The sequence below is a fragment of the Sus scrofa genome, chromosome 14 (genome assembly GCF_000003025.6).
Source record: "Sus scrofa isolate TJ Tabasco breed Duroc chromosome 14, Sscrofa11.1, whole genome shotgun sequence".
Classification (NCBI taxonomy): Eukaryota; Metazoa; Chordata; class Mammalia; order Artiodactyla; family Suidae; genus Sus; species Sus scrofa.
This window is the reverse complement of record NC_010456.5, coordinates 39,544,664-39,559,467: the sequence shown is the minus strand read 5'-3', so window position 1 is coordinate 39,559,467 and position 14,804 is coordinate 39,544,664. Positions and strand designations below refer to the sequence as shown.

General features: G+C 44.3%; 1 protein-coding gene across 1 annotated transcript in view; it reads left to right on the top strand.

Moving 5' to 3' along the window:
• TRAFD1 (TRAF-type zinc finger domain containing 1) overlaps positions 1–9,619 on the top strand; it is a 29,933-nt gene extending 20,314 nt beyond the window's left edge. The window contains exons 7-12 of the mRNA XM_021072837.1: positions 2,572–2,648; positions 4,948–5,175; positions 6,485–6,605; positions 7,579–7,918; positions 8,420–8,492; positions 8,724–9,619. Coding sequence (XP_020928496.1) covers positions 2,572–2,648; positions 4,948–5,175; positions 6,485–6,605; positions 7,579–7,918; positions 8,420–8,492; positions 8,724–8,783 — 899 coding nt within the window. The 3' untranslated portion in view covers positions 8,784–9,619. The remainder of the gene's footprint in view (positions 1–2,571; positions 2,649–4,947; positions 5,176–6,484; positions 6,606–7,578; positions 7,919–8,419; positions 8,493–8,723) is intronic.

The window sequence follows — 14,804 nt, the reverse complement described above, 5'->3', positions numbered from 1 at the left end:
ACTTGTTCATAGTGTTCTTTAGAGCTTTTTATCTTTTATTTTTATTTTTTTGCTTTTTAGGGCCTCACCTGCAGCGTATGGAACTTCCTAGGCCAGGGATCAAATCAGAGCTGCACGTGTCACAGCCACAGCAGTGGGGGATTTGAGGTGCTTCGGCAACCTAAACCACAGCTCATGGAAGTGCCAGATTCTTAATCTACTGAAGAAGGCCAGGGATCAAACCTGCATCCTCATTCATGGATACAAGTTGGGTTTGTTACTGCTGAACCACACTGGAAACTCCCTTTAGAGCTTTTTAATTCTGTTTTTATTTTTATTTATTTATTTTTTTGTCTTTTTGTCTTTTGGTTGTTGTTGTTGCTATTTCTTGGGCCGCTCCCGCGGCATATGGAGGTTCCCAGGCTAGGGGTTGAATCGGAGCTGTAGCCACCAGCCTACACCAGAGCCACAGCAACGCGGAATCCGAGCCGCGTCTGCAACCTACACCATAGCTCACGGCAACGCCGGATCGTTAACCCACTGAGCAAGGGCAGGGACCGAACCCGCAACCTCATGGTACCTAGTCAGATTCGTTAACCACTGCGCCATGACGGGAACTCCCTAATTCTGTTTTTAAAATCCAGGATTGTGCATTACATTTAATTCTTTTTAGATTCCTTTACACCCATTCTCCTTTTTTTTTTTTTTTTAAATCTTTTTCCCCTCTTTGAGGGCATTGGTATTTTTGAAGAGTCCAGGCCTTTTTTTTTTTTTTTTTGTAGAATATTTCTTTCTCAGTTAACATGTTTGATTATTTACCCATGTTTAAATTCATGTTATGGGTTTTTTGTTTTTTGTTTTTTTTTTCCCTTTTTAGGGTGGCGCCTACAGCATGTGGAGGTTCCCAGGCTAGAGGTCGAATTGGAGCTACAGCTGCCAGCCTACACCATAGCCACAGCAACAGAGAATCCGAGCTGTGTTTGTAACCTACACCACACCTCACAGCAATACCAGATCCTCAACCCATTGAGCGAGGCCAGGAATCGAACCTGCAACTTCATGGTTCCTAGTCAGATTCGTTTCCGCCGCGCCAAGACAGGAACTCCCATGTTATAATTTTGACAGGAATACTATGTTGGCCATGGTGTGTCCTTCTCAAGATGTCAATTTGTCCTATTACTTGTTAGAGTGGGGTATGTCAGATATATCTCAATTGTATAGGTAACCTTTTTGCTTAATAGTAGCTGTATGCAGGATGCTATTTTTATTTTATTTTTATTTATTTCTTTTTTGTTTTTTTAGGGCCACACCTGCAGCATATGGAGATTCCCAGGCTAGGGGTCAAATTGGAGCTGCAGCTGCCAGGCTACAGCACAGCCACAGCAATGTAGGATCCGAGATAGGGCTGCACCTGCGGCATGTGAAAGTTCCCAGGCTAGGGGCTGAATCGGAGCTGCAACTGCCAGCCTATGTTACAGCCATAGCAATGCCAGATCTGAACCATATCTGGACCTATACCACAGCTCACAGCAACACTGGATCCTTAACTCACTGAGCAAGGCCAGGAATAGAACCTGCATCCACATGGATACTAGTCGGGTTCATAACCCACTGAGCCACAACGGGAGCTCCCAGACGGGAAGAATTTTAAATTGAGCTTTTTTTTGCCCTGGGATTTTTAAAACCATAAATGTGAATTTATGTAAAAACAAATGTAGAGGAGTTCCCGCTGTGGCGAAATGGTCTCTGCAGCACCAGGACACAGGTTCAGTCTCTGGCCCCGCATTCTGGGTTAAAGGTTCCAATGTTGCTGCAACTGTACAGTAGGCTGCAACTGTGGCTTGGATCTTATCCCTGGCCTCGAAACTCCACGTGCTGAAGAACAGCCAACAAAGAAAGAAGGGAACAAATAAATGTAGATTTTCCATTCAAATCCATGTAAAGGCCAAACTGTGGTTAGTGTTCTTCAGTAGAGATTTTTCTCTCTTCTATTTAGAGCCATAACCTAGGTAGACAAGTTTCCATGCCTCCTTGCTTTGTTCACTGTCCACTGTGTTTTCGGAATCCTGGATTTGAAATTGCTCTTATTTATTTTCTCACTGAAGTTAACTTTATACAACATCTTTTTTGTTGTTGTTGTTTTTTTTTTTGTATTTTGTACTGGAAGTGTTTTTTCAGTATATCTGTCTGCCATTTATATACAGGCCTCAATTTCTTTATCTGTAAAATGAGAGTCTTGTGGATCTGCTTCATAAGTTTTTCCTGAGGATTGAAATAATGCACAGAAAGCTCTTAGATTAGTGCCTAGAGTTTCATATTACACACTTAAATTTCTTCCTTAGAGTGATGGGTAATCAAATGTTTTACTGTTCCTTAGGAAATGGTGACAAGTAGACCTCTTTCTGTAGTGGCGGTTTTTTGCTTAGGGTTTGTCTCTTAGATGGTTTCCCTTTGAGGATTTACAGCCTCACAAATTGCTTTGTCTAAGAAGTTACAAAAGAAGTCAAACTTTCCTATCAAACCTCCAAGGAAGATAAAAGGTTGAATGAAGTTTATTTTTATTAAAGTCTGATTGTGTGACCTAATACCTAGGTGCAGCTGACGGGACCATGTTGCCTTGTGAATTTTGTGAGGAGCTCTACCCAGAGGAGCTGCTGATTGACCATCAGGTGTGTTGTGAATTACTTGAGAGCTTTAACTTTAAGGAGGGACTGTGTGCAGACCATTATTGGTGTTGCAGGCCATGTGAGGTCTTAAGCAAACTCTTTTTAGTACATTTTTTTTAATTTTTTTTTAATTTTTATTTTTTTTGTCTTTTTGCCTTTTCTAGGGCCCCTCCTGCAGCATATGGAGGTTCCCAGGCTAGGGGTCTAATCAGAGCTGTAGCCACCGGCCTACGCCAGAGCCACAGCAATGCGGGATCCAAGCCACGTCTGCAACCTACACCACAGCTCACAGCAACGCCAGATCCTTAACCCACTGAGCAAGGCCGGGGACCGAACCCGCAACCTCATGGTTCCTAGGCAGATTCGTCAACCACTGAGCCACGGCGGGAATTCCGAGTAGCAACTGTTTTAAACCTGGTGTGACTGAAGTGAGTATAAGACTCAGCCTCGTTCCCTCTTGGACAAAGTAGGCCAGCAGGCCCAGTCGTTGCCTCCATTCCATGCTGATAGTGTACATCTTGACTGACCATCTTGTAATCTGTCCTCATCTCATGCCATATTTGATTTCAGGCTGAAGTCCTTGCAGTTTCCTGGAAGGGTCAGGGCGTCTGTTTTGCACTTTACTTTTTCTGCCTGGAGATGTGTGGCCTTCTACCCTTGCCTTCTTTTTTTTTTTTTTTTTTTTCTGCTTACACCACAACATATGGAAGTTCCTGAGCCAGGGATTGAATTCAACCCATAGCTGTGACACAAGCTGCTGCAAAGACAGCTCTGGATCCTTAACCTGTTTCGCCACAGCAGAAACTTCAACCCTTGCCTTCTTAACACACCCAACAACACAGACTCTCACTCGTAGACTTAGTTCAGATACGACTTTCAGGAAATCATCTTGTGGAATACTCTGAAGGCTAGGCCAGAAGTCATGCTAGTATGTTCTTGAAAGTCCTGTGCCCACATCTCTCTTAGCCTGTCACCTTTACCTTGTGCTGATCTCCTGTTGGTCTGCACCACGAGGCTGAGTTCCTTAAGGACAAGTTCTGGGTTCTTGTAGTTTCTGAATATCTCACTACCTGGTATATGAAAGGTGTCAGGTATTTTTTGAATGGTTGAAAGTTCCTGAGCTATTTAGGAATGATTAGAGAATAGCTTTTGTGTTTGAAGATTATCTGGTGGAGGGAGCCACATTTATCCCCTAAATACTCTTACTCTCTGATTTGGTTTGGCCTTGTCTGACACTTCCATAACTATTAAGTGATACATGTACTCTGGGTAGAATATACATTTCCCCCATAAGGGAAAAGTGCAGCATTTGCGTATATTTATTATTTGGTTTGGGAACATCATAAGAGGATCCATTAATAGGAGTAGCGAAGAATATTTGGGCCTCTCTTGCTGTATGACTGTGAGGAAAAAACTTAAATCTTTTCAAATTAAAAAGAGTAATCACATAAACATAGTAACAAAAATTTAATATAGCCTAGAAATGTTTAAAATAAAAGCAAAAGTGAGTGTTCCATCTGTGATCTCCTGTCCCTTTTCAGTCCTTCTCCACAATTTTTTTTTTTTAGGCCTGCACCAATGGCCTATGGGCAGTTACTGGGCTAGGGGTTGAACTGGAGTTACAGCTGCTGGCCTACACCACAGCAACTCCAGATCTGAGCCTCATCTGTGACCTAAACCACAGCTTTTGACAATACTGGATTCTTAACCTACTGAGCAGGGCCAGAGATCGAATCGATATCCTCAGGGATACAAGTCAGGTTCTTAACCTGCTGAACCACAAAGGGCACTCCTCTCTCCCCAGTATTAAGCATTGTTAATTTTTTTTTTTTTTTTTTTTGTCTTTTTCTGTGATGTGCACCATAGCTCACAGCAATGCTGGATCCTTAATCCACTGAGCAAGACCAGTGATCGAACCCAAGTCCTCATGGATGCTAGTCCGGTTCGTTAACTGCTGAGTCACGCTGGGAACTCCAAGCATTGTTAACATTTTGTGGAGTTCCCACTGTGGCCTAATGGGATTGGTGGTACCTCTGCAGCTCGAGGACGCAGGTTCCGTCGCCTGCCCAGCACAGTAGGTTAAAGGATCTGGCATTGCTGCAGCTGCAGCATAGGTCACAGCTGTGGCTCAGATCTGATCTCTGGCCCAGGAACACCATATGCCACAGGGTGGCCAAAAAAGAAAATAATAAAAAAAATTAAATGATTTTTGTGACTTTGGGAAATTATTTTTAGACTATAATTTGTTCTTTAACCTCTGCTTTTTTTTTTTTTTTTTTAACCTGTTTTTTTTTTGAGACAGACGAGCTGTAACCCTTCATGTGCCTTACCTCCACTCGGTGTGGGTAGCACCTCGCCCAAAGGGATGGAGGACCCTGATGTCATCTTCCAGGAGATAATGCAGCAGGCTGCAAGAAACCAGTTAGACTCTTTGGGCCTGAGGAGTTCACCTCCTGTGGAGGACAGCATCATCATCCCATGTGAATTCTGTGGGGTCCAACTGGAAGAAGAGGTACTATTCCATCACCAGGTAAGAATCCTTGAAGGGCCTATCCACTTTTTTTTGTTTGTTTTTTTGTCATTTTTTGGGCTGCTCCCGCGGCATATGGAGGTTCCCAGGCTAGGGGTCGAATTGGAGCTGTAGCCGCCAGCCTACGCCAGAGCCACAGCAACGTGGGATCCGAGCCGTGTCTGTGACCTACACCACAGCTCATGGCAATGCCGGATCATTAACCCACTGAGCAAGGGCAGGGATTGAACCTGCAACCTCATGGTTCCTAGTCGGATTCATTAACCACTGCACCACAACGGGAACTCCAGGGTCCATCCACTTTTGCTATCCTGCTGATCTTTAAGTCAGCCTGAGGCTTTCAGAGCTGAGAATGCTTCTTTGGCCTTTAAGTTGTGTGCCTGCCTGATCTGCTTTTGACTGTGCCCTGTTTTGTGAGCCCTCTGAGATGTACAGTTACCTTAGGCCTTTGGACTTTCTCTGCCTTCTGGCAATGGAAGCCATAGTATCACTAGCTGAGGCCCAGGGAGCCAGGACTCTGTCTAAACAAGCATGGAGGACTTGCCAGAGAGTTTAGAGGAGAGTTTCCTTGAGGCCACTGACAATTTCTACTTTTAACCTTATGGGTTCTTCCTCTCGGGGTGGCATTTGTGTCTTGCATCGGGTGACAAGGGTCTAGTTCTAGCTTTCCCCTTATGGTTGACCTGGGATAGGTCCTGCTTCCTCAGTGGGCATTTGTAAATGAAGGAGTTACACTAGATAATCTGAAGTCCTTTTTCAGCTTTTGTGGTCTAGGATTCTAGTGTCTTAGTGGAAAGTACGTTTTCTGCCCCATCTTGTTTGTTATGGGAGCTAACACTGAAGGTATTTCAGGGACATTTCTATAGTAGATGTCACATAGCTGTTGCTAGAACACCACACATTTCACTTCCTGTAATAAAGGCTTTTGCTTTTGGACCAAGCAGTAGATAAGTAACTGCTTGTTGTGTCCTAGGGCAGACTCTACAGTAAGCAATGGTGCACATAATCTATGGTCAAATGTTTTCTGGGCTCCCAAGACCAACCCTTCCGTTATCCATGCACAAATCACACCAATCAGAGAGTGCTTCTGTCAGTGCTAGTAGGAATGATTGCTGTGTTCCAGATGCACTTCCTCTTAGTCCCAGATCCTTCCCCTCAGTGCTTGTCAAAGTCATCCTGTCCCATTGTTCCCCCACTTGGCCCCCTAGATATGGTGTGTTCACCCAACCTGCTGTTCCTTCCCCTCCTACTGTACTCTCTCCTAAGAATGACTCAGTCCAGAGGTACTAATTCTGGTTTTTCTTATTAGGACCAGTGTGACCAACGCCCAGCCACAGCAAATAACCACGTGTCGGAGGGGATTCCTAGACAGGATTTCCAGCCTCGAGGAACCTCACCAGAGCTGCCCAAGAGGCGTGTCAGACACCAGGGTATGAGCTAGGGCTGGGCCAAGGCTGCATGTCTGCTGTTTCCTTACGCCTGCTTCCCACTTCCCATCTGCTCTTCTCACATAGGTTTAACATGCATCCTGAATTACCAGGCCCAGTCTGATCTCACTGGGGACTCCTGGAGTTTAGGAGTTTAGATGCCTGGAGTTTAGGTTTATAGGGTAATGGTTTTGGGGGCTGACGTGAGCCATGCTTAATAGTCAGCCCTTGTTCAGCTGTGGGTTTCCTGTTGGTGCACTTAGTGGATGATTGGGAGATAATTTTCAGACTTTACTGTGGCTGCCCTGGGCCCCTGCTTCTAGTTGAAATAATACTCAACTAGTGTAGGGTGCTCAAACTTACTAGTAGTATTATTATCAGTAATTATCAGTATTATCTCATAACTAGGCAAGTAAACTGGTTTTGAAACCTAGTCGTTGCAAAGCCATTTAAAGATGATTTTTCAGGGAGTTCCCATTGTGGCTCAGCAGGTTAAGAACCCAGCTAGTATCCATGAGGATGCAGGTTCGATCCCTGGCCTCACTCAGTGGGTTAAGGATCCAGCGTTGCCATAAGCTGTAGTGTATGTCACAGACATGGCTCAGATCTGGTGTTGCTGTGGCTGTGGCGTAGGCTGGCAGCTGTAGCTCCGATTCAACCCCTAGCCTGGGAGCTTCATATTCCACAGGGAACTTCTTTTCTTTCTAAAAAGAAAAAAGAAGAAAAAAAAAAAAAGGAAACGATTTTTCAAGGTTTGCTTGCACACTGATTATGACTAGTTAGGAGGTTGTATTTGAGGACTTAGGTGGTAAGTGTATAGTGTGGATTTATATTCCCAACCCTGTCCTGGAGATATGGGTTTCAGCATCCTTGAGAAGCGAGGCAGTTGTCTCCTACCCAGAATCTTGTTCCTGCCTCCAGCATTAATAGCAAGAGCAGCCTTTTTGCTAAAGCTGGTGCTCTTTTCTTTTTTTAGGAGACCTGTCTTCTGATTACATGGATGATATCAAGCAGGAAATGGCTAAAGGGCCCACCTACCCCCTACCCCTCAGCAGACCCATTAACAACATGACAGCTACTTCTAACCGCCTGTCAGTATCCACATCAGGCCCCAGACCTGGGTGCCAGCCCAGCCCCCCTCGCACACTGAAGCTCAACAACTTAGACAACCAGGGCATCCGGGGGCGCAATCGAAATAGCCATAATGGGGCCCTGGCCTCTGAGCAGATTCCAGCAGTTCACCCTGCTCGAAGTCTCTACCCAGAGAACCTTGTGTCTGCTTTCCCCCGGGGGCCTTCAGGGAGATATGGGGCAAGGTAAGAATCAGTACCCTTGGCACGAGCTTGGGGGTAGCTCAGGAGAATGTGGGGCTGTGGACTTTGCTTGTATTATAGCCTGATCTGAAATTTTCTTTTGCTCTTTGTGGTTTTTGTTTTGTTTTCTTTTCTTTTTACAGCTGCACCTGCAGCATATGGGAGTTCCCCGGCTAGGGATCAAATCAGCTGCAAGCTTATGCCACAGCCCCAGCAACACCAGGTCTGAGCTGCATCTGTGACTTGCAGTTGCAGTTTGGGGCAATACCAGATCCCTAACCCACTGAGGAGGCCAGGGATTGAACTTCCATTCTCATGGACACTATGTGGGTTCTTAACCCGCTGAGCAACAACGGGAACTCCATCTCTATGGTTTTTTTTATTCATTAGTTTTGTCCGCTACTGGAGAGCTGCTTTTGTCTGGTTCCAGCTGTTTCTGTTCTGAGTTCTCTGACTTTTGCTCAAGGACATCTCAGCAACTAGTTTCCAATCTTTCTCTTTCAGTGGTAGAAGTGAAGGTGGTAGGAATTCCCGGGTCACCCCCACAACCACAAGTTACTGCAGTAGAACTGTGAAGGTGAGTGAGATCCAGCCCATAATACTCATCGAGGACTCAGTGGGTGGACTGGTATGGTTCTTGAAGCCAGCGAAGCAGCTGGGCATCAGGCCGATTGTAGCTGAAGGACTGTTCTTTTGGCTTTTGATGAGGTTTCCTTAGAAGCCTGATAATTCTGGGGCTCTTCAGGCATGGCGAGTGCTGCTTTCTCACTTTCTATGTAAACTTCCTTTGTGTTCTGTTGTTCAACAGGCCAAACCCCCCAAGCAGCAGGGTGCTGGGGATGCAGAGGAGGAAGAGGAGGAGGAGTAACGGTGTCTGCAGAGAGCTTGCACATTGCTTTCATCTTCTCTGCACAACTTGCTGTGGTGCAGCCCTGCCCTTTGGGCTCTCTGGGCAGGGGCGATCTTAGAGATTTCAACTTTTTCTAAGTTATGGCCGTTTTGTGTCTTTTGAGATTGTGCTGTGGAAGTTTGGGGATTTAAGGGAGGGTTAGCAGGGAGGCTGCTGAGAATGTTTCACCTTTAGCTGCTTCCTTTTGGCAGCACAGAAATGTAAGTTATGGCCTCTCAGCCCACCAGGGCTCCATCTTTTGACATACTGTCACCACTGCTTCTTGGTGCTATGTGGTCCTGGTGGAAAGAGGGAGGGTTCTGGAGACCTGGTACTCACCACTGAGGTGATGCTCTTCCCTGTGGGAGCCTAAATTTGGGAACTTAGGGGCAACCTCTCCTGTGTACTGCCTGTTCCCACTCTAGAATTTGGGCCTCAGGTGTGTGAGGAAGAGCTTTGGTAAAGTGTTCAGGCCAGTTGCAATATGTATTAGGAACAAGGCTTTTAGAGATGGATTGAGTTACAGGTGAGTGGACGAGGGGCTTTGTTTTAATCTGCTTCTATGGCATTTGGGATCACTGCCTTCTGTTTCTGATGGGGAGCACGGCTCCTTTGTCTTCACTGCCTGCTGGAGAAGGTGGGGAGCTCTCTGTCCTCGCCAGGGCCATGCTGGGCTCTACTGTAATTAGGACTGAGGCCTAAGCTCATGGCTTGCTCTGAAAACCAAGTATCAGAGCCTGTTTCCCCTGTTTTTATTTTACTATTATTATTATTAATATCCTTGTAATAGAAATAAAGTTTGTACTTGGAGTTCAGCTGAGTCTTGTGGTTCCTTCTACAAGCTCTTTGGAGACCTCAGGGAGGCCAGAGTGGGGTGGAGTCAGCTCTGAGGAAGCGGGGGGTGGAGGGTAGGGAAGGTGAGCAGAACTCGGCTTTCTCTGTGCTTCCTGGAAACCCGAGCAGATCCAGCATGATCCTTCTCAGAGTGCACCAGACATTCACGATATAGCCTTCTCTTCTACTGGGCCTGGAGGTGGTTGCAACTCTGGTGATGCTTTTGGGGTAGAGGTGGGGGTGTGCCTTCAATCGAAGAGAGGAAGGCAGATTCATCAAAAACTTCCATCCTGATAGTTGGGCCTTAGCAGAGTTACCCATCAGCTCTCAGCATCTCACACTTTGCACAAGACTGTCTAGTACCTTAGGTCATTTTGAACTCATTTGTTTCTCTTTCAACAACCTAGTGGGGTTGGGAAAGGTAGGGAGAATTGTCCCAATTACATAAGTGGAAAGGAGTAACTTGCATAAGGCTATGCAGCTAATTCATGACAGCCAGAACTCAAATCTGGATCTGAATTATACTGAGAAAAAGAAATTGGATGAAGAAAGTTCACCTGTGAACAAAAGAGGTTTGAACTGCACAATTTGCTTATATGTGGGGTTTTGTCAGTGGTAAATACTACAGTACTGAATGGTCTGTGGTTGGTTGAATCCGAGGATACGGAGGAATTGCATACATGTACAGAGGGCCAACTGTGTTATACTCAGATGTTTGACTGTGTGGAGGGTTGGCACCCCTAACCTGTGTTGTTTGGGTCAACTGTATACTGTGTGGTTATACCCTTCTGTAGTCAGTTATTCCTCAAAAATCAGCAGTCATTTATTTCATGTCTCAGGTGAAAGAAGCGAAGGGACTGAGACTTGGGTTGCCTCTGGCATCATTGAGACTTCCCTGGGACTTCAAGGAGGTGGAAGAAAGGGCCTCTCCTCCGCTGAGGCAGAGAATAGCCACATTGTTCAATACTCAAGTTGGGGGTCAAGGTTGGAGATAGATTTGAGAGAAAGTAAAGCTTTCTACCCCTCCCTTCGGTTGGATTACACATTGAGTAAATAGCAGTGGGTTTGTTTTGTTTTTTTAAGTAATCTATAGTTTCTAAATGTTTTCTAATGCATACGCTTACACTTAAATTTTTTTCTACAAGTTTTAAGGGTTATACTCCATTTGCAATTATTACAAAATATTGGCTATATTCCCTGTGTTGTACAATATGGTCTTGTAGCCTGACTTGCACCCAATAAGTTGTACTTCCACTGCACTGACTGCCTCCCCACATAACCACGAGTTTATTCTCTGTATCTGTGAATCTGCTTCTTTTTTGTTATATTTACTAATTTGTTGTTTATAATGGATAAGCTTAATTTTTTTTTTAACGGAAGTATGTTTGATTTACAATGCTGTGTTTCTGGTGTACAGCAAAGTGATTGATACCTATATATATCAATATCTTACCTATATATGTACATATTTTTTCATATTCTTTTCCATTCTGGTTTATTATAGGATATCGAATATAGTTTCCTGTGCTATGCAATAGGACCTTGTTTATCCATTCCTTATATAATAGTTTGATTCTGGATACACTTAAAAATTTTTTTTAGGAGTTCCCATTGTGGCTCAGTGGGTAACGAATCCAACTAGGAACCATGAGGTTGCGGGTTCGATCCCTGCCCTTGCTCAGTGGGTTAAGGATCCGGCGTTGCTGTGAGCTGTGGTGTAGGTCAGAGGCGGCTCTAATCCCGTGTTGCTGTGGCTCTGGCATAGGCCGACGGCTACAGCTCTGATTAGAGCCCTAGCCTGGGAACCTCCATATGCCGCGGGAGGGGCCCTCAAAAAGCAAAAAGCCAAAAAAAAACCACAAAACCATTTTTTAATTTTATGCAACCTATGCCACAGCTGTGGCAACACTGGATCCTTGAACTCATTGTGCTGGGCCGGGGATCAAACCCACACCTCCGCAGTGATCCAAGCTGCTCCATCTGGATTATTTATTTTATTCTTTTTGTATTTTCTAGGACCGCACCCACTGCATATGGAGGTTCCCAGGCTAGAGGTCTAATCTAAACTGTAGGTGCCGGCCTATGCCACAGCCACAGCAACTCGGGATCCAAGCAGAGTCTTCGACCTACACCACAGCTCACGGCAACACTGCATCCTTAACCCACTGAGTGAGGCCAGGGATCAAACCTGAAACCTCATGGTTCCTAGTCGGATTCGTTAGCCACTGAGCCACGACAGGAACTCCATTTGGATTTTTAACTCAAAACTGTGCCTCAGAGGTAACTGCTAGATACACTTTTTGAATATTGGGGAGTTCCCTTCATGGCTCAGAGGTTAACGAACATAACTAAGATCCATGAGGATGAGGGTTCGCTTTCTGGCCTCACTCAGTGGGTTAAGGATCCAGAGTTGCCATGACCTGTGGTGTAGGTCACAGACACAGCTTGGATCCCGAATTACTATGGCTGCATTACTATGGCTGTGGCATAGGCCGGCACCTACAGCTCCAATTCAACCCCTAGCCTGGGAACTTCCATATGTCATGGGTGTGGCCTTTAAATAAACAAACAAAAAATATATATGTGTGTGTATATATACATATATATATATATAGTATGCAGTTAAAAGTAAATCTAAAAAGGATATAATTCCTTGTTATCCTTCTCTTGAAATTCTTCCTCAAAAATTGACTACTTTTGGAGTTCCTGTCGTGGCGCAGTGGAAAAGAATCCGACTAGGAACCATGAAGACGTGGGTTCAGTCCCTGACCTTGCTCAGTGGGTTAAGGATCTGGCTTTGCCATGGGCTGTGGTGTAGGTCACAGACTCCTCGATCCTGCATGGCTGTGACTGTGGTGTAGGCCAGCTCCTAATTAGACCCCTCAGCCTGGGAACCTAATTACGTTGCAGGTGCGGCCCCCAAAAGACCAAAAAAAAAAAAATTGACTGCTTTGTTTTTTTAAGCTGTTTCTTCTGGTATTCACTGCCATATTTCCAAATCATGGCATTTAACAGCATTGCCCCCCCCCCTTTTTCCCTTTTTAGGGCCCTACCTGGGGCATATGGGAGTTCCCAGGCTAGGGGGCAAATCAGAGTTTCGGCTGCTGGCCTACACCACAGCCACAGCAACACCAGATCCTTTAATCCACTGAGTGAGGTTGGGGATTGAACCCATGTCCTAATGGATACTAGTTGGGTTTGTTAGCACTGAGCCAAAATGGAACTCCCAGCATTGCTTTTTTTAACTATTATATTTGCTTCAGCAGTCTATAATTTTTTTCCCTGAAATATTTGAGAGGGAGTTGCAGATGTGTGTCCTTTAACCTCAAATGCTTCAGTGTGTATTTCCTAAGAACAAGGATGTTTTTAAAATTTAACTACAGTCCAATAATCAAGAAAGTAACATTGACACAATACTATTATCTGATTTAAAAACCCATTCGAATTTTATCAATACCAAATTGGTCCCAATAATGACATTTATAGCCAAAGAACATTTTTCTCTGGTCCAAGATCATGTACTGCATTTTATTTTGTCTCTTTAGCCTCCTTTAATCTGGGATAATTCCTCAGATTTATTTTCAGTGACCTTTTATTTTTTTAGGAGTATAGGTCAGATATTTTGTATAACATCCCTTAATTTGGGTTTGACTCCTGCTTTGTTATGATTAGATTCTGATTATGCTGTTCTGGTAGAAATACTGGAGATGTTTCCTTCTCAGTGCATCATGGCTGCATAAACAATTTGCCTCATGCTTGGTAAGCTTGGCTCCTTGGTTTGGGACAGTCTGCCAGGTTTCACCACTGTAAAGTTACTGTTTTTCTCTTTTTAATTGCCAAATATTTGGGAGGAGATTTTTTGAGACTAAATATCCTGTTCCTCATCAAACCTTTACTGACTAATTTTAGTATCAGTGATGATTCTTGCCTGAATTATTACTATTCAAATGGAGATTTTCTGACTCCATCATTCCTTCTACATTTTAGTTAGCATTCTGTTTTAAGGAAGAGCTGTTCTTTCTTCTCTCATTCCTTCATTTATATCAAAGTAGATTCTTACTTTATTAAATTTTTCATAATCCATCTCTATCATTTTGATTTTTATTACTTTCTTCCTATTTTGAGCTTAATTTTTTCTTTTTATAGTTTTTTTGGGTTTTATTGCTTTTTTTTGGGCCATGCCCGTGGCATATGGAGGTTCCCAGACTAGGGGTTGAATCAGAGCTACAGCTGCCGGCCTGTGCCACAGCCTGGCATTGCCATGAAGTGTGGGTCAAATCAGAGCTACAGCTGCCCACCTACAGCCACAGCAACATGAGATCCAAGCTATGTCTGCAACCTACACTGCAGCTTGCAGCAATGCTGGATCCTTTAACTCACTGAGCAAGGCCAGGGATTGAACCTACATCCTCATGGATACTAGTCAGATTCTTAACCCACTGAGCTACAATGGGAACTCCCTTTTTCTAGTTTTTTTAAGGTCAAAGTTGAGGTCACTGGTTTGAGACCTTATTTATTTTTTCCTTTTTCAGCCAAACCCATAGCATATGGAAGTTGGTGGGCCAGGGCTATGCCACAGCTGCGGCCATGCCAGATCCTTAACCCACTGTTCTGGGCTGGGGATCAAACGCATGCTGCAGAGACAACACTGGATTCTTTTTTTTTTTTTTTTTTTAAGGGCCGCACCTGCAGCATATAGAAGTTCTCAGGTGTGGGGTCAAATCAGAGATGTAGCTGTAGGCCTACGCCACAATCATAGCAACACCAGATCTGAGCCACATTTGTGCCATACACCACAGTTCATGGCAATTGCCAGATCCTTAACCCACCAAGTGAAGCCAGGGATCGAACCTGTGTCCTTGCCATTACTAGGTTTGTTACCACTGCACCACCATGGGAACTCCTTATTTATTTATTTTTAGGGAACACTGGATTTTTATCCTGCTGCACCATAGCGGGAACTCCATTCTTAAATGTAATTGTTTAGTGCTATAAATTTCCCTCTAAGAACTGCTTTACTTGCATATTACAAATTTTTATGTGTCTTCGTTTCATTCAGTTGAAACTACTTTGATTTCTTTTTTTACTTATGGGCTGTTTGTGATTTAGTTTCCAAATACTTGGGTATTTTTCAGCTTTGTTTTGTTGTTTCTAATTTACTTTCAC